The sequence below is a fragment of the Diabrotica virgifera genome, chromosome 5 (genome assembly GCF_917563875.1).
Source record: "Diabrotica virgifera virgifera chromosome 5, PGI_DIABVI_V3a".
Classification (NCBI taxonomy): domain Eukaryota; kingdom Metazoa; phylum Arthropoda; class Insecta; order Coleoptera; family Chrysomelidae; genus Diabrotica; species Diabrotica virgifera.
In genome coordinates this window covers 241,736,669-241,756,280 of record NC_065447.1, presented here as the reverse complement: position 1 = coordinate 241,756,280, position 19,612 = coordinate 241,736,669, and the positions used below count along the sequence as shown (strand labels likewise).

The 19,612-nt window shown below is 35.0% G+C and overlaps 1 protein-coding gene across 1 annotated transcript; it reads right to left on the bottom strand.

The window, feature by feature from the left end:
* Positions 1-19,067, bottom strand: LOC114331956 (esterase FE4). The gene is given in 12 exon segments (XM_028281647.2): positions 1-247; positions 2,026-2,036; positions 2,038-2,192; positions 2,283-2,409; positions 6,271-6,440; positions 7,175-7,355; positions 9,795-9,997; positions 11,725-11,910; positions 17,032-17,185; positions 18,111-18,242; positions 18,335-18,472; positions 18,952-19,067. Coding segments are annotated over 12 exon segments (1,701 nt in total). The 5' UTR covers positions 19,009-19,067; the 3' UTR covers positions 1-60.
* Between the last annotated feature and the right edge of the window lie 545 nt (positions 19,068-19,612).

Here is a 19,612-nt window from a genome sequence, read left to right as displayed (position 1 = left end):
ATTTTTTCGATAGTTTATTTAGATAGATATTTACAGCATTATAATTTAGTTCAGTAACATTTACCAGGAGTTAAATGGTGGTACTCCATATTTGTCGAAGATTTGTGTCCAAAAGTAATACATTTCGCTTTTAGGATTCCATCGGACTTCCAACCAAGCACCAATGGCTAAATATTGGAAAGCATCTGGTTTTACCACAGGCCATGTAATGTTTTGCAACAAGTCGACTGGTTCTGGGGTGGGATTTCTAGAAATAAAATAGCTAATTATAATCTCAAGAGTAGGTACCTATGTAACATTAAAATAAAAGCAGTGATTTAAGAAAATTATAATATTTCAGCCATAGCATGAAAAAATCTAACATGAAGAGTATTACAACTTGTTATACAAGATGAAATGAATAAACTATTGTCCTGTCGTATTGAAGGACCTGCATGTGTCCTTCTTAATGTTATTACTTATATTGCTTTTAGTGATGACTTATACCATCCAAAGAGACTCTGCAAATGGCTTACGCAGATAATTTGGATGCTGAAGACACCTATCCATAACAGTACATGAACGTCAGGTAACATTTATAGGACATCCTTTATGAACTTTGAGGACGTCCCCCAGACGTTGGTTTTAGCACTATACTTTGGACGTCTCAGTTTGGTCGAAACGTCTCTCTGCCAAACGTCCAACGAATGTCCAATAGAAACATAATATGGACGTTCAACATTAACCAAACGTAATAAGAAGACGTTTGGTGGATGTCGAATAGTGTTGTACGACATATACAGGGTGTCCAGAAATTCTACCGACAAACGAAAACAGGAGATTCCTCAGATAATTTTAAGACAATTTAACCCAATTCACCTAGTCCGAAAATGCTTCTTAAGGGAGCTAGAGCTCTTTGAAGATGGCGTCATGAAATTAGTTTTTCTTAAATACCTCCAGAACGCTTATATTTAGAAAAACGAAAATTGGTATACACAATTACTTTTCAGAGATGAATCGATTCCATCTATTGCAAATTTATAGTACCGGTCATAGGCGTCCGTTTTGGGTAGAGCAACGGGTATTTTATCGCATAACTTTTTTGTCCTTAATTTTTATGCATTTGTGACACCGGATTATTAAATTGTGAGGTATTCTAGTACTAAAAGGTGCTCTTACTTCAAGTCGGTAGGATACACCGTTTTCTAGAAAAATCGATTTGAAAGTTTTTCGTTTTTGGAATTTGAAAAAAAAATTGAAAGAACTTTTCAACAAAAAACGAAGTATTTTACCAACATAAAGTAAAAGTAACTTTTAGTACTCGAATACCTCATAATTTAATAATCTAGTGTCAAAAATGCTCAAAAATTCAAGACAAAAAAGTTATGCTATAAAGTAACTGTTGACCTACCCAAAAGGGACGCCTATGACCAGTACTAGAAATTCTCAATTAATGAAATCGATTTATCTCTGGAATATAAATAAATGTACCAGTTTTCGTCTTTCTAAACAGTTTTTTTTTGAAATTTTTTTTTGATTCAATAAGCGAAAAATTTTCAAATCGATTTTTCTAAAAAACGGTGTGTCCTACTGATTGAAAACAAGAGTACCTTTTAGTACTAGAATACTTCACATCACAATTTAATAATCCAGTGTCAGAAATGCATAAAAGTTAAAGATAAAAAAGTTATGCGATAACATAACCGTTGCCCTACCCAAAACGGACGCCAATGATCGGTACAAGAAATTTGCAATGGGTGGATTAGATTTATATTTTAAAGATAAATACGGGTACCAATTTTTGTTTTTCTAAATAGAAGCGTTCTGGTGGTATTTAAGAAAAACTAATTACAAGACGCCATCTTCAAAGAGCTCTAGCTCCATTAGGAAGCATTTTCGGACTAAGTGAATTGGGTTAAATTATCTTAAAATTATCTGAAGAATCTCCTGTCTTCGTTTGTCGGTAGAGTTTCTGGACACCCTGTAGTGTTGATAGTGTTGTATCTTTCATAGAACGTTCTTCACAATATGACAAATAAAACTTACAAGTATTTATATAGCAAAGTCAGTCCATAATTTGATAACTCTCTTTTGAACAGTTTGATCGATTTCTGGGTATTTGGAGAGATCTGTGGTATTTAAGCCTCCATAATTTCTTCTTAGAATAAAACTAATTTCCTCACCGTGTCTTACATCTTCAGAGAACCCAATCACTATAAAAGAACATTTTGTGTTGTTAGTTTTTACATTATGTGATTTTAGAATCTAAACTAAAACGGCATCTAATAAATGAGTTTTCTCACCGGATTCATCGACAAAACTTCCTAATACACCATGAAACATGAATTCATAGAAATAGACATCGGCCCATTTGGAATGTAGCTCGGCACTCTTGACGAGGGATCTTGCAAAACTTTGGTCACTGAAGTACTAAAAAATTTAAATTCAATTTGACTTACATGTATGTGTCATTTATATACAGTTTCTGTATTGAGCGTATCGCATACAATATAAGGACATATAATTAATATAATATACAATATAAGAACATACTCTCTCTCCTATGACGCTACAGCCCAACTGGGGCCTGGCCTCCCTCAGCATCTGCCTCCAAGTATCTCTGTTTCTGGCTGCTCTATGTGGATTTGTTATAAGGACCTAAGGAAAAATTTACCTAACGGGGGCGACGATACAGCCTGGACTAGGGGCAGTTCAAAGCCTGACGGTTTCTGATCGATACAGGCCATTTGGTCTTGGTGTACTTCCTGTGGTGAGTTGCTCTCTCATTGTCTTTTCCAAGCGTAGGTGAGGCTGAAACGTTCCTGATGTAAGGAGCTGGCCATTCATCATCATCATTTGGCTCTACAACTCTATGTGAGTCTTGGCCGCTTTTACTATTTCCCTTCATTATTGTCGGTTCTGAGCAGCTATTTCCCATTGCTGTACTCCCATTTTGCGTAGATCACTGGCCACTGCGTCCTTCCATCTCTTTCTAGGGCGACCAACTGATCTTTTGCCATCGGGCCTTTCCCAGAATGTGGCGTTCAGAAGTGTTTCGTCACTCGATCTTAGCACGTGACCCGCCCATCGTATTCGGTTTGCTTTAATGTAGCGTGCTATGTTTTCATCTCCATATATTGTCTGGAGTTCATCATTGTGTCTTCTTCTCCATTCTCCTGTTGTCTCTTTTCTGCAAGGCCCATAGATAGTCCGCAGTATCTTTCTTTAAAGTACCAGTAATTTTGTCGTTTCCCTCTGGTTCAGAGTCCATGTTTCGCTTCCATACGTTATTGTGGGACGAATTATTGTCTTATATACTCTCATTTTTACTGGTCTTGAGAGTATTTTTGATTTAAGTAGGTTTATTAATGAGTAATATGCCCTGTTTCCTGCAATGATCCTGGCTGCCACGTCCTTTTCGTATTTATTTTCAGATGTTATGATCGCTCCCAGGTACTTAAATTCTTTGACGACTTCAAAGTTGTATTCATTAATTGTTACGTTTTGTCTAACCCTTGGTCTTAGGTTCTTCGTAAGCACCATGTACTTGGTCTTGTCATTGTTGACTTTAAGACCAACTTCCTTGGCTCCGTTCTCGAATAGGGTGAAAACTTCTTTTGCATCTCTTATGGATTGTGCAATTGTGTCCACTCATCCGCAAAGGCCAATAGTATTTTGATCCTTGGGCGGCAAATCCGTTTGTTAGTTGTGGCTGAGCTTTCCTTACTGCATGTTCCAGTGCGAAGTTAAACAGCAGGGGGGCGAGAGGATCTCCTTGTCTAAGCCCGGTGTCAATGAGGAATTCCTCCGACGTGGTGCTGCCAATTCAAGCGTTCTCCTTGCTCACCTGTGCTAATCGTACCAGCTTTCCAGGTACTCCCATTTCTACCATAGTCTCCCACAATGCTTCTCTGCTAACAGAATCGTAAGCTTGTTTAAAGTCCACGAAGATTTGGTGTACATCGCGGTTGAATTCCCAGTTTTTTTCCAACACCTGCCGTAGGACGAAGATCTGGTCTATGGTCGACCAGAAGCTGGCCATTAACAATGGAAAATATCTGGAACGCAGTCTATTCATTTCGATATCAAGTTTGTCATGGTGGATAGGTAGTTGATGGTTAGCCTGGATTTTTCTATGTTCTCTGAGAAGATAATAACTTCTTAGTTTCGGCGGTGGGATGTGACTCACAATGGGAAGTCAATAGCTCGGTGTTCTAATTGTACCTGAGATTTTTTACATTGTGTGGATGCTGGACTATATAGTTTGTTTATAATGCAGACCTCAATCAAACAGTCGCCTACTATATTCTTGACAGAATAGAGTAAATGTTTTTCCATAAAATAAATTTATAATACTTAAATGAAGAATGAACTAAAAAAACAGACGTAATCGCAATCATTTATTGTTTAACTTCCGACGACCGGTTTCGCTCTCTTCAATTTGCAGAGCATTATCAGGTCAACGGTTACAAGTAAACTCAATGCTATAAATAAAAATCCAGAAGTAGAACATTGTCTGGTTGTAAAAAAATGCTATAAGATCAAACCAATATTTAAAAATATATAAATTAAAATCACAGAAAATACACATTGTAATAAAACGAGCTATTCGTATTTATATACGACTTTATTAATTATTTATTTATACAAGTTTTCTTTTACAAACTCTAGCTAAAACTATACTTATTTACAAAATCCATTCCTATTTATAGCCCAGCCGTTATTCTGGAATAATCCACGCTCATCTCAGCTACATCAGCTGGTCACGCCTACTTGAGGTACGTTCTCGAACACTCTTTACCCCTCGGCCGCCGCCTCGAACATTCCATAGCGTCATTCTCGAGTTGCGTACCGTTATACGGGGCTCGGTCAAGAGTTCTCTTTCGTTACAATATGTATGCACACATACCGGTAAAAACAAACACTCATATGTCCGCAAACATGTGCAAATGTATGTGATCTATGATTGTGCAATGTAAACGTGTTGTACTCACATGTCGTTACAAGGAGTGATTTCTAAAGTCTTCAATAATATGATTCTTTGCTCAAATTATAGTATATTGCTTGCGTCAAGTATTTACTTGTTAACCTATGCAGCATTGTCCGTCTATATCCAATCAATTTCCTATTAGCATAATTTGAGCAAGAAATCATGTTATTGAAGACTTTAGAAATCGCTCCTGTAATGGCATGAAAGTACAATACGTTTACATTGCACAATCATAGACCACATACATTTGCATGCGTTTGCGGATATAAACTTGCGTGCATAGAAATCCGCCCACTTAAAAATTTGGTCATATTTGATATTTCGTATTTCCTAAACCTGTTGGCCGATTTAAGTGATTTTATAATATGTTATAGTCTGATTCTTTGACAATACCTTTGTAATAATATTGTTGCTAAACAGGTAAATTTTCATTGTATACCGGGTGTACGAATCAAACTGTGTTTTTTTCTCAACGTTCGCATCAGCCTGTGCAATATTTTAGCATTTATAAAATACTGAAATTAAAACCAAACTATAGCCTCAGGCTTTCTTAATATTCTGTTTTTTGATTCATTCGCTTATGTTTCAAATGCTTCGTTTCTGAGATACGGTACGAGATGTTGAATTTTTTCTTACAAACTGACGATTTATTTATTGCTTTAAAACCGGTTGAGATATGCAAATGGAATTTGGTGGGTTTTAAGAGATAGTTATTGCGGATTTTTTGACAATACAATTAAGAATTTTATATTCACCATTAGCGTGCATACGGGTAATATGATTGGTCATATCACGATTCGTACACCCGGTATACAATGAAAATTTGCCTGTTTAGCAACAATATTATTGCAGTGGTATTGTCAAAGAATCAGGCTATGACATATAAAAAAATCACTTAAATCGGCCAACAGGTTTAGGAAATAGGAGACATCAAAAATGACCAAATTTTTAAGTGGGCGGATTTCTATGCACGCAAGTTTAGGTATGAGTGTTTGTTTTTACCGGTATGTGTGTATACATATTTTTCTGTGGTCTTAATTTATATTATATTTTTAAATATTAGCTTGATTTTATAGCATCTTTTTACAACCAGACAATGTTCTAACTCTGGTTTTTTCATTGTAGCATTTAGTTTACTTGTAACCGTTGACCTGATGATGCTCTGCAAATTGAAGAGAGCGAAACTAGTCGTCGGAAGTTAAACAATAAATAATTGTAAGTACGTCTGTTTCTTTAGTTCATTCAAAATGAATTCGCATAATACGCATATTATGCAACCCATTCAACATTTCGACACTTACTTTAATAAGACTTCTATAGTCCTGAGAAAAATCTATGTAAGGGGAATAGAATTCTTTAATTTTCGAAGCCACCTCAGCTCTATCTGATTCCTTTGCGTGAAGTCCTCTGGGAATTAGTATAGAATGGTCTGCAGAAATTTCCGTTGCTAGCTGTTCGAGGTTTGTCATATCTAAGAGAAGAAAATATTAATTAATTATCAACTATTCAATTATTGCTAATAGGTACATAGTAAGAACTTATGTTATCCAATGCAGTGATTGGGATAATTGACTGGTTTCAACAGAGAGGTTTAACTATTGTTAAAAATAATTCCTGAATAGAAAATGAGTATATTGGCAGATGTGTTGATTTTATTTTAAGGACATACTAAATGTTGGTTCTGTTGGGAAAGCTGTATAGTTCAATTGTAGCTGGCTACTGCATTAGTAAAACAGTAGATCGAGTATCCATACTTGGAGGAGGTAGAATAAGAAATCACGAGGCTGAGGAACGATAATTAACTTGGAAATAATCAACTGATAACAGAGCTTTTTAAATCAGCTAGTTACGCTTTTGTTACAATCTTTATACGTTGCTCTGCGATATATTGAACATTGCAGAAATGCCCGAGGAATGCGCTTTTTCTAGTCTACTACAAAGAAGGTTGTGTGTATATACGACAGATATACATATTAAAAGAGTATAAGTATGTATATGCTTCTTGTAGAAATAGTATAGATACGGTTTTTATTATACTTTTAATGGAAACATGCCTGGAGTAAGATGTAGACCTTCACATGCTGTTTCTGATTTTCTGTCTGATGGCCTTTGTAACATTTCTCCTCATGTGGCAGTAAAAGGACTAAGTGCTAAGTAAGCTAAAATTACTGATACACCAAAAAAAGATCACTAAACGATACTTACTTCCAACGTAGAACAAGTTTTCTTCAGAGTTTACTCCCATCATAAGTTTTACATCAGTATTAAAATCTCCGTTTTTCAAAATTTCATACATTGATTTTGTCAGAAAAGCGTTTTCGTGTTCGTGTTCTATGACTGGAGCGAAATAAAAGCCTTGCTGAATTTGATTATCAGCAGGTTTTTCCTAAAAGATATTTTTAATTTTTAATACATTTTGGCAAAAATGTATGACAACATCTAAATACCCACTACGATGTAAAATCGAAATTGATGGGAAAATAATAAAGCAGGAAGCAAGGTTTAGATATCTGGGAATTGATATAACCAGTTACGGAGATGTTGAAGAGGAAGTACGACAACAAAGCTTAAAAGTAAGTAAAGCGGCGGGATCTCTTAATGACACAATCTGGAAGAACAAACACTTAAGACAAGACACAAAAGTAAGAATCTATAAAGCAGCAATTAGACCTATATTAACATACACGGCGGAGACAAGGCCTGACACATCTAAAACGAGACGACTACTAGAAACAACAGAGATGAAAATACTCCGACGAATATCAGGGAAAAGTCTGTTGGATAGGGAGAGGAGCGAAAACATAAGAAGATCATGCAATATAGAAGACATAAATAGATGGGTGACAAAACGGAAACAGGAGTGGAACGAACACATTAGTAGAATGGCAGAGGATAGGATAGTACGAATAGCACGGGATAAGTCACCAAATGGACGAAGAAGTATTGGCAGACCAAGAAAAAGGTGGTGCGATAACCTAAACAATTTAGGAGGATAATATTGAAGAAGAAACAGGCTTTAAAGCCTACATACAAGAAGGAAGAAGAAGAAGAAGAATACATTTTGGGATAAAGCTCACATAAAATATATTTTTTCAGTCTCCTTATAGTTAATACAAGATGTTTTTCTAGCTCATTTCTGATTTCCAGGAAATACTGTAGTTCTGTTGGTCTTTGTGGCAAGCGTCCACAGACCCGCATCGTACGCATCGTACGCAACGGATTTTAGTTTGCCTTGTACAAAAACTTATGTAACTGCGTCCACTGATCCGCATCGTACGGATCGCATCATCGGCAATGCCGAAGGGTTGCTTCGAGAGGCAACTTTTGCGATGAGTGCCGATTAATCATTCGGAATGCCGATCAGTGGACGCACCCCACCCGCTCTTTTCGGAATAATATCGCTTGGTCCAGTGGGAGCTCATCTACGGCTATTTGCATTTGACGATCGTCTTGTCCGTAATGAAACAAGTAAACTCAGTTTTAACTGTTATTTTATATATAGGTGTATTCAGAAAAAAATATTACAGGCCATGATAAGTTGATTATGGGGATTAAAATATCATAAATATTACCAATTTTTCATGTTTTTTAGTCTTTTTCAAGATATCTTAAGTATCTAACTATGAAAATTATTCTCGTTTAAGAAACAACACATATTTCTGTCTTAAAGCAATGAACTTTTTAAAAAATATTAGACTTGTTAATGATGTTTATGAGAGAAGTGTAAAATTGATGCAAAACATTTCATTGTCCCTCACAAAAGATGAAAAAACAAGCAAAGTATGTTACAAGTACATAGTTGAAAACCACAAAAAGTATTTTACCGATTTCAGAAGGAACTTAAATTAATCTTTAAAGAAACTTTTACTAATGTAGTTACTATTTTCCATTTAAATTAAATTATAACAGCTTTGTGTATTCCTTTATATTGAAATGTATAATTACTTAGAAAAATGAGTGCTATAATGCGGTCTACCGTCGTGTTTCTGCTATATCTTGCGGTCTACCGAGAGAATTGGTGTGTAAGCTGTAATATTACTATGCCGATAAAAAAATGTTTACAAATCATTTGTGAATATTTAACGTGTAGAGTTTGTGTAAGGTTTTATAGGTCTAAAGTAAATAATTTTCGAAATATTTAAAATGACATATGAGTTTTATAAGTACCTATAGTGTCATTTTTAAATAATTTAATATCTTTGACATATGTATATCAATATAAAATACAATGTGATCACTATTTGCAAATACACTTTTTTGTATTTTTTTTAAATGGTACACCCTATATATTATATATTATTATTGCATTTTGTAGTAAATATTACAGGCTTTCTTTTGATATCAGGTTGTATGTACCTAGCATGTTTCGTTTTGTAGATATTTAAAAATAACTATATATTTTACGTTTATGCGGATTTTTTATTACTGAACAGATACATTATAATATCATACTTATAAATGTAGTTAATATGCATAAATTAATTATTAAATTAAATAAACAACCAATTTTAAAGTCTACCTTAGTAATTTTTCTACCCTAGCAGGTAGTGGCATCAGCAATCCGATTGCTGCCGATACAGTGGACTTACAATATGGACTTATAGTACTTATATATACCTTATCTATGCAGTGGACGCAGTATGAAAAATTAATCCGATGCTTACGATGCGTCCGATGCGTACGATGCGGACCTGTGGACGCTTGACCTAAGGCTTTACGTAGTCATTCCCACCTTCTTTCCCAATAATTCTGTTACACAGTCTACTAAGAAACAGTGAATAGAAAGATCTGTTACCAATATTGTAAGTAATTAAAATATACCAACCATTCTCTGTATAATATGAGCAGCTCTGTCGATCTTCTCTGCTGGTAGTTGTTTCAGGTATTCATACACCTCTGAGGAAGATGCATTCTCTAAATCTGGATTAAGCAGTTTCACCAGCAAATATGAGATTTCTGTTTGATTGCTTTGGTAAGCCCAGGCACTTAACGCTGAACCACTTTGACTAATAGCTCCTCTAAATAAGCCTTAAAATAATAAAAAAATATTAAGTTACAATTTTACGTTCAATTTTGAACTTTTTCTTTGGCAAACTTTTTTTCTTTAGCAGTTAAACAGTTGTCGAACGACTGTATTATTATTTTTATTGTAGCACTGTCAAGAAAATCTTAAGTTTTATTCTTTATAGTAGGAGGTAATATCTGGATTTATTTTGCAGAATGTATCCGAAGTATTGCAACTTTCGGGATTTGTTGGGAATCAGTACCTCTTAGTTTTTCTTCATTCTTCTGAGGACCCCTTCATTTGTGTACATGGTCAGTCAACGGGATTTTGAGTATTCTCCGATACAGCCACATCTCAAATGCTTTAAATTTCCTACACATAACTTCGTTCAAGGTCCACGATTCAACATCATATAAAAGTACAGTGAATAAGTCCTCCATCCCGTTGAAGGTGGATCTATTTCAATGCGCGCTCTTAAGAGATAATTATCTCTTGGGTAAATATATAAAACAAACTGGAACATGAAGTAAAAACCACTTCTATGTAAAAGGTATATTTACTAAAAAAAAATTTTTTTTTTAAATTTTTAGTAATTTTTAGTAAATATACCTTTTACATAGAAGTGGTTTTTACTTCATGTTCCAGTTTGTTTAACTATAAGGTATACAGCCAACCCAGGGAACTACCCCTTTTTAGTAAATATATAAAAGGTATGTTAAGGGTAAATGTCAAAATTGATAATTATATACCCTATGAAACTATTTGTTGCTTTGAGTAGAAGATAAAAGTTAAACAAAATGTTTAAATTTTCTCGGTAACAAAACAGCATCCGTTTTCCCTGTAGTTTATAAACATTGTATATTCACCTCAGGAAGATTCCCTGAGTCCTCTGTTGTTCAACCTGATCATGGACGATATAATAAAAAAAGTAAGAACAAAAAAAGGATAGCAAATGGGAGAAAAACAACTTAAAATAATCTGCTACGCAGACGACGCAATACTAATCTCTCAAAGTAAAGATGATTTACAACGTATGCTGCACGAATTTAATATAACCGCTAGAAAATTTAACATGTTAATTTCCCCAAAAAAGACTAAATGCATGGTTATAATAGCAGATCTAATAAGGTGTAAATTAGAGCTGGAGGGTCAAATAATAGAACAAGTCATGGAGTTTAAATATTTAGGCATCACACTATGCAGCTACGGAAAGCTCGAAACAGAAGTGGAATATCAGGTGAATAAAGCAAACAGAGCCGCAGGGTGACTGGATGAAAAAATATGGAGAAATAAAAACATCGGAAAAAAAGTGAAAGGCAGAATTTACAAAACAGTCATCAGACCAATAATGACATACGCGGCAGAAACACGACCTGATACAGAAAGGACAAAAGAATTCTAGAAACAGCAGAGATGAAAACATTGCGAAAAATCGATGGTAAGACGCTGTGGGATAAAGCTAGAAGTGCAGATACACGAAGGAGATGCAAGGTGGACAACATTAATAACTGGGTGAAAAGCAGAAGAGTAGAATGGAATGACCACATAAGCCGAATGACAACAAATAGAGTAGTAAGGACGGCGAGAGACGGTTCCCCAATAGGAAGACGATCAGTGGGAAGACCACGAAAAAGATGGAATGACAACTTACTGGAGGCACATTGAAAAACAGACAGAGTAATGTCTATATAAAAAGAAGAAGAAGAAGAAGAAGAAGAAGTATATTCACCTAAGATAGCTTTATACTGACCTTTGGACATTGGACTTAAAACTTGATAGTGAACGGAAGCTCCTCCCGCACTCTGTCCAAAAATGGTAACTTTATTTGGATCACCACCAAAGTACTCAATGTATTCCTTTACGAATTTAAGAGCCTGCACTTGATCTTTTAAACCAGCATTTCCTGGAACCACATCATCTCCAGTGGAAAAGAAACCTAAAATAAAACAAATTGTAAATCTAATTCATTCATTAATTAATTCATTAAACATTACAATCCCTAGGGATTGTAGCTAACGCCATAGCGTTTAAAATCCTATTCTTGGATGAGGTGGATTACTCCTCTGTTATTTATAGCTTGCTGTGTGTCTTTGCTGCTGTCGTGACTCTTTTCCATTTCTTCCTGTCCTTGCACTGAACTTTCCAGTCTTTCACATTCATTGCTCTTATGTCTTCTTCTATATCCTCCGGCCATCTTCTTCTAGGTCTTCATCTACACCTGGATCATAGTGGTGTCCAGTTAGTTATCCTTCTCACCATATCTGATTGTGGGCCTCCCTGTATATGTCCTATCCATTCTCAGCGAAGAGATTCTTCCTCTTTTTTGTTATTCGTCGTTGTTTTCAACCCATATGAAGACCCTGGTGCAAGAAGGGGATAAGTACCAAATTCTGCAAAATCGAGATAGGTGCTTATTTAGGTTGAAAAGTAACTGTTCTTGCCTGGCGCAAGTATAGGATATGTACAGGTAATAGATACTGAAATTATAAGAGAAAACAACTTATCCCCTGGTATGGTCTGGTGCAAGAACAGTATAAGAAATGTGTAACTTATCCCGTTCTTGCACCAAATTTTGAATTTAATTTTTATATGTGTGTTATTCTGTCCCACTATTGCACCGGTGGCTTGCCGCGATTGGGTAAGGTACCGGTATCTGCACGAGCCACGAACGCGATCTAAGTCACGTAGTCACCGAGAAACTGTTGTGGAGAGTTAACATAGTGCTAGTGCGAGAGGTACGGTTTAGTAAAATATCGAGGATTTTTTTATTATTACTAGATCATAGGATATTATTATAAGTTCAAATAGTGAGGGTGAACCATTTCAAAGTTCAGGCAGCGAGTTTCTGCCTTCGAATGATTCTGGTGCATCTGAAAATAATTTATATGAAGAGAAGGAGTCCGCTGATAAAGAGGCTGGAAATAATAAACATGGACGAAAGAAAACGAAAGATCCCAAGACCTGGAAAAGAAATGTGCAGAAAATAAAAAGAGCTAGAGGTGAAGTTTATAAATCTACGACAACGAGAAAAGTGGTACCAGAAAGGAAACAAGGCGATGATTGCAAATGTAGTAAGAAATGCATAGAAAAACTTTCAGAAACCGAAAAGCAGGAAATAATGTAGGTAATAGGAAGTAGACTTTGTTAAAATTTGCGTTGCTTTATTTTATATTCATTTTTATTAATAATTACTCCACATTTAATAATAAAGTATTTCTTCTGAAATTGGGTTTTAATGCAACTTATCCCCTTTTTGCACCTGCTGTAAACTACAGTACAAAAAAGGCTTAAACTTATCCTATTATTGCACCAATTTTTTTTTCCTTAATAGCATTGTTGTTTGGCTGTAGAATGGCGGCAAAATCATATATACCTGTTGTATTAGTTCGGCCCTACTTCATGAACAACATAAATTTTAAATTAAAAAATAAAACTTTTTTTGCTTCTCCTGTAAAATTTACATATTGTTACTTATCCCCTTCTTGCATCAGGGTCTTCATATGTAACAACAGATCTTATTAAGGTCTTATATAGGGTCATCTCTGTTCTCTTACTTAGGTTCTTGCTTCTCAGCAGATTTCTATTCATTTCATATGTTATTTGCCTTTCAGAATTCTTTTTTCTGTTCCCTCTTCTCCGCTCTTCCCTAAAATTTTTAAATTGCTGCTGTACTTTCAAGTGTTTCATACTCCTGTTGAAGTGTGAAGAGCATTAGTAGAGACAGGAGCAATTTGGCTAACAGGTTTATTTAATAGAATTATGGAAGTTGGACAAATGCCAGACGAATGGCGAAGCAGTATATTAATACCTGTTTATACAACCAAGGGAGATATCCAACAATGCACAAACTACAGGGCCATAAAACTATATACTTAGTCACACCATGAAAATATGGGAAAGAGTAATTATTGATAGAAGGATACGTGAAGAAACCGAAATATCCAATAATCAATTCGGCTTTATGCGGGGCAGATCAACAACAGATGCAATTTTCATTATAAGGCAGTTGATGGTAAAATACAGGAATAAAGAAACAAACACTCATATGATATTCATTGATCTTGAGAAAGCATATGATTGAGCTCTTCGAGAGATTCTTTGGTGGGTATTCAATAAGAAAGGAGTCCCGGTGAATATGTAAAGATTGAGAGATATGTATGGTGGAGTAACAATTAGTGTTAGGACAGGTGTGAGAGAAACTGATAAATTTCATGTGAAAATAGGATTGCACCAAGGCTCCGTGATTAGTCATTATTTATTTTCATTAGTTTTGGATCAGATAACAGAGAAACTATAGGGTAACATTCCCTGATGTTAATGTGATGTTGGTGGGAAATAGTGAAGGCGACTTAGAGTAAAAACTGGAACAGTGGAAAAAAGCTCTTGAGGAAAAAGGTTTAAAACTTAGTAGGGCAAAGACAGAGTATTTGGAATAATTAAATATGGAGTTACTACAAATTAAATAATATTTTTGGATGGTGAAATAATTCTGAAAAATGAGAGATTTAAGTACCTAGGAATGGTATTATAGAGTAATGGGGAAATAGATGGAGATGCATGCAATAGAATTAGAGTTGGATGGATGAAATAGAAGCAAGCGAGTGGTGTGCTATGTGACAGAAAAAATCCAATGAAGCTAAAGGAAAAATTCTATAAAACAGCCATAAGACCGGCTGAAGAAACAGCGAATGCATGTGACAGAAATGAGAATGCTTAGATGGATGAATGAAGTAACAAAAAAGGATAATATTAGGAATGAGTATATTAGAGTAAGTCTAGGGGTGGCATAAATTGATGACAAAATGAGGTAACATAGGTTAACATGGTTTGGTCATGTTCAACGTCGAGACGTTAATCACCCAATACGAAGAATTGCTGAACTGCGGGTTCCTGTAAAAAGTAGGAGAGGAAGACCAAAGATCTGCGGACGCTTAGTCAGGAATACGTTAGATCAAAATTCTGTACAAAAACTGGTATTCCGTTATTAGAAAAATCTAATGGCGAAATATGTTTAAAAGAAGACGTTTGTGAGTTATTTGCTGAGACTTTTTCCACTGCTTTTACAGTTGACACGGATGCTGCGTTTTCAGGTTTGCCCACTACTGATAGAATAATGGAGAGTTTATACTACTGCGTCTTCTGGATCGGAAAATATTTCACCATTGTTATATCATAATTGTGCAGATAGTTTAGCGGCTCCAATGGCAGCTTTATTGGCCAAATCTTTGCAAACAAATTCAATACCAGCTTCATGGAAATCTGGTATAGTAACACCGATATATAAAAGTGGAAATAAACTCCTTTCGTCTAATTATCGCCCAGTAACAGTTCCACCAACATCAGTTAAAATAATGGAAAAATTAATAGCTAATAAATTAATATCCTTTTGGTTAGAGCATAATGTTATTCCAGTCTCTCAACACGGATTTCTGCCGAACCGTTCAGTAACTAGCAACCTTCTTCACTCTCTTAATGAATGGACTTTATCTTTGGACCGATATGAACCGATTGACATTATTTATATAGATTTTTCCCGTGCATTTGATAAGGTACCCATACAAAAATTAATGCTGAAGCTAGAACATTACGGCGTGCGTGGTGAGTTGCTATTGTGGTTAGAAAACTTCCTCTCTGAAAGAATTTTTTCGGTCAAAGTGGAAAATGACTGCAGTGTTCCACGTGCGGTAGCCAGTGGTGTCCCTCAGGGATCAATATTAGGGCCTATTCTGTTTTTGTTGTACGTATCTGATTTAACGTGCGGATGGCAGTCAAAATCAGTTTCATATGCCGACGATTTAAAGTTATATTACTGTCCCGATATTGTTAATACTCTTCAGAGTGACCTTAATCAGCTATCAGAATGGAGCATGAAATGGGCTATTCCATTAAATTCGCGTAAGTGTTGTGTTGTTCAATGTGGATATAATAATCCACATATAACATATTTTTTGGATGGAGTTCCTCTGAAATCGGTACAGGAAGTTAATGATTTGGGCGTTATGGTCAACCAAACGTTAAGTTGGTCTACTCAAACAGCAAAAGTAGTCGGTAAAGCTAACTCTGCTTTATACCTCATATCAAAAGCTTTTCCTAGAATGTCTCCAGACTTGTTTTTGAAACTCTATAAAAGTTATGTCAGACCTCACCTGGAATTTGCGGTATCTGTTTGGTCACCTTATTTACAAAGAGATATTAATTTATTAGAAGGAGTACAACGAAGAGCTACTAAGCTACCTTTTAATTATGCAAGATTAAGCTATGAAACTCGATTAAGAAAGCTTAAGTAGTCTCCATTGACTCATAGAAGAGAGAGAGGTGATTTAATATCTACTTACAGAATTCTTAGGGGAGAATTTTGGGGAACATCGAATTTTTTTAATATCAGCGAAGATACTAGACAACGAGGTCATCACTATAAATTGAAAAAGGAACCTTTTAAAACTACTGTAAGGCAAAACTTTTTGGCAAATCGAGTTTTTAATAAATGGAACAGTTTAAGTGATGACGTCGTAGGGGCTATTAGCTTAAATAGTTTCAAAAACAGGTTTGATGAGAACTAACTGGACATTGTATGTGTAATGTTAGCAATTTTTGTTAAAATAGTTGTAAAATATAAGGGTATATTTTGTTTTTTATGAGAAAAAAATTTGTAATTTTTAGGTATACTTACCTTCTAATTTTTGTATCTTTTTTAATTTGCTATTGTTGTAACAACTTTTATGAAAACCAATTCTTTTGAATATTTACTTTAATTTAATTTTTATTTTGTAAGAATTTGTTTTATGTTATATTATTTAGTTTAAGATCTACAATTATTTTGTATTCTGAGCCATATAAGCTTTGCTTTGGCTCGATATTATTGTATAATAATAATAATAATAATTTAGTCAGGACATATCGGTAAAGGGGATTTATGTTAATACGACCCACGATAGATACTATTGGGAGAATGCAATTAGACAAGTCAACCCCGAATAGGTATAATGGCAAAGAGAATGATGATCTACTTTTAAGTGTTTCAGTAGAAATTTATTTCGATACCATGTTTCCTACATACCAAATGGTCCAACTCTATAGTTAAAAGTTACGTATACGACGTCATAGTTCATTAGATGATCGGGACCCACGTTGACGTCTTGAGATGATCCTTCAATGAAACCTCCTCCATAAATGTACACCATGACTGGAAGGCTAGCATTTTCCGCTGGATCCTAAAATAAAATAAATTCCAGAGTAATTAATCTACGTCAATGTTACTCCAAATCAGGTAGCTACACAATTTTTACACAACGATTACCCATGTAAGGACACAAACACCCCAAGCACCTTATAAGAAAGGTGAGTATCTGGAACCCGATAAATTCGATTGGGAATTTGAGACATCGCCATTGCAGAACATAATATAGGTACATAGTGACATTAAAAATGAAATCCTTAAAAGCATGAACAGTTTTTAGAAAACATGGCTTTTAAAGTTCCTAAATCAATGTTGGGCACAGGCTAAGATCCCAAAACTAAGGAGACAATCTAAAGTGGAAGCTGTATTAAAACCAGGAAAGGGTCCAGGGGACCCAAGGCTACCGCCTTATCTCTCTCCTTTGTTCTAACATTCAAGCTGCACGAAATATTGATATTGAATAGAATCAATCAAAATCAGTAGATGAATTGTTACATGCCGCGCAAGATCGAGAACCATATCAGCAAATTATTGTCATGGAAGCTACCCACGCCTAAAATTTGGGCACGATGCTCAAAGAAAAAGAAGAATCAATCCACACACAGAATAAAACCTTATAGAGGAACAGGCAGGCTTGAAAGCAAGAAGGTCATGTAATAACCACTTAATCACTTAAGACTATAAGGTCACTTAATCTTTCGGATTAAAAAAGGAATTAAAGAGCGAAGTGATATTCATTGATCTAACGACCGCATATGATACTGTTAACCATCGAATACTCTTCAAGCTACTACAGCATAGTTAAAGTCCCTCGATCAATTCTGACTAACGAACATTTCCATGCTGAGTTCCCGAGTTTATTCTATATACTTTTAATTAACACTAACCGATGTTCACTTCACTAACCGTGTGAAGGCTAAAGTTATAATAATCAATATTAGAACAAGACTTTAACTTACTTTTGGCGAGAAAACATTGAGAAACAGACAATCTTCTTGCCCGGCTACAGTATCAGAAGTCATTTGAAGACAGATTTCACGTTCTTCTGTTGCGTCGATGACGCCACTCCATGGCTGTTTGGGTTTCGGTATCTATAATGGAATGTTATATCTAACTATATCGACTAATAAAAATGCATACTATTTAACTATTTTTATTTACACTTATCTGTATAGGTACTTACTTGAAACCTGTTTTCATTGATGGGTGGTTCTGCAAAAGGAATTCCTTGAAATGAATACAGTTTTACTCCAGTTATTGTCGTTCTTGTTTTACCTTTGACGGTTCCCAATGGAAGCTTAACGAGGACATCTTCCCCGGTCTAAAATTTGTTAATTTGATCATTAAAATTATCAAAATACGATTTTCTGAAAACAAATAGAAGACAGAAAACCACACGCAGAAAAAAAGTAAATGATAAAAAGATATTAAAAAACTGAAAAGTAAATACAAGATAAAAAGTTTAAACAAAAACAAGAAAGCATACACAGATTATATTCAAACTATGCTAAATTAAACAGAACCGAATTTTTTTCAAGCTCATGAAAACTGAAAATGGAACTTCAAAACTGACCGCGCTTGAAAAACTGCAATATTTCCGATTCTACGTAACGTAGAACCTTTTTCTATTATTTGGGGTAGCTCGTCTAAATGATAAGTTATAACATAATTTCACTCCTATAAAACCATATTACACAAAAAAGCTTAATAGGTGTATAAATATTGCATACATTTTTTGTAGGGAACTGTACCTACACATAAGGCAACTATAAAAATTTAGTAAAGTTGTTAAAAACTTACCACTAAACTGAAGGATATAGAAATTAGAAATAGGGCTACGAAAGGAAGGGGTGACATTTTTGTTGAACTCACAAATTAAAATTTACTGATTCAAGCCATCAAGTATTTTGTTTATATTAAATCTATCCACTTCAAAAATATCTTGATAATTTATGAAAAAATATTATCAGATGCTCGTGCTACCATCGTTCAAATGGTTACATATTTCGAATTAATTTAAATAATTATCTATATTGTAATTATTGTAATAGGCGAAAATCGAGCTGATCCTGAGGTGACTTGCACTCTGATTATGAAGATGGTATAAGAGACTTTCATTCATATGATTATATGTTCCGAACTTCTTCTTCTTGCAGTACCGTTTCCTATCGGAGGTTGGCTACCATCACAGAAATCTTAACTTTGTTGACTACAGCTCTGAATAATTGTATTGAACTGCACCCGTACCACTCCCTTAAATCTCGCAACCAGGAAATCCTCCTATGTCCCACATTTCTCTTTCCCGAGATTTTTCCTTACATTATGAGCCTTAGCAGTGAGTATTTTCCCCTTTCATTAGGTTTCCTATATATTGCAGTTTTCTCATTTGTATGGTTTTATGACTTCGCATTCCTTCCAGATCTTCAGCAAAACATCTTGATTTGTTACTTTCTCTGTCCAT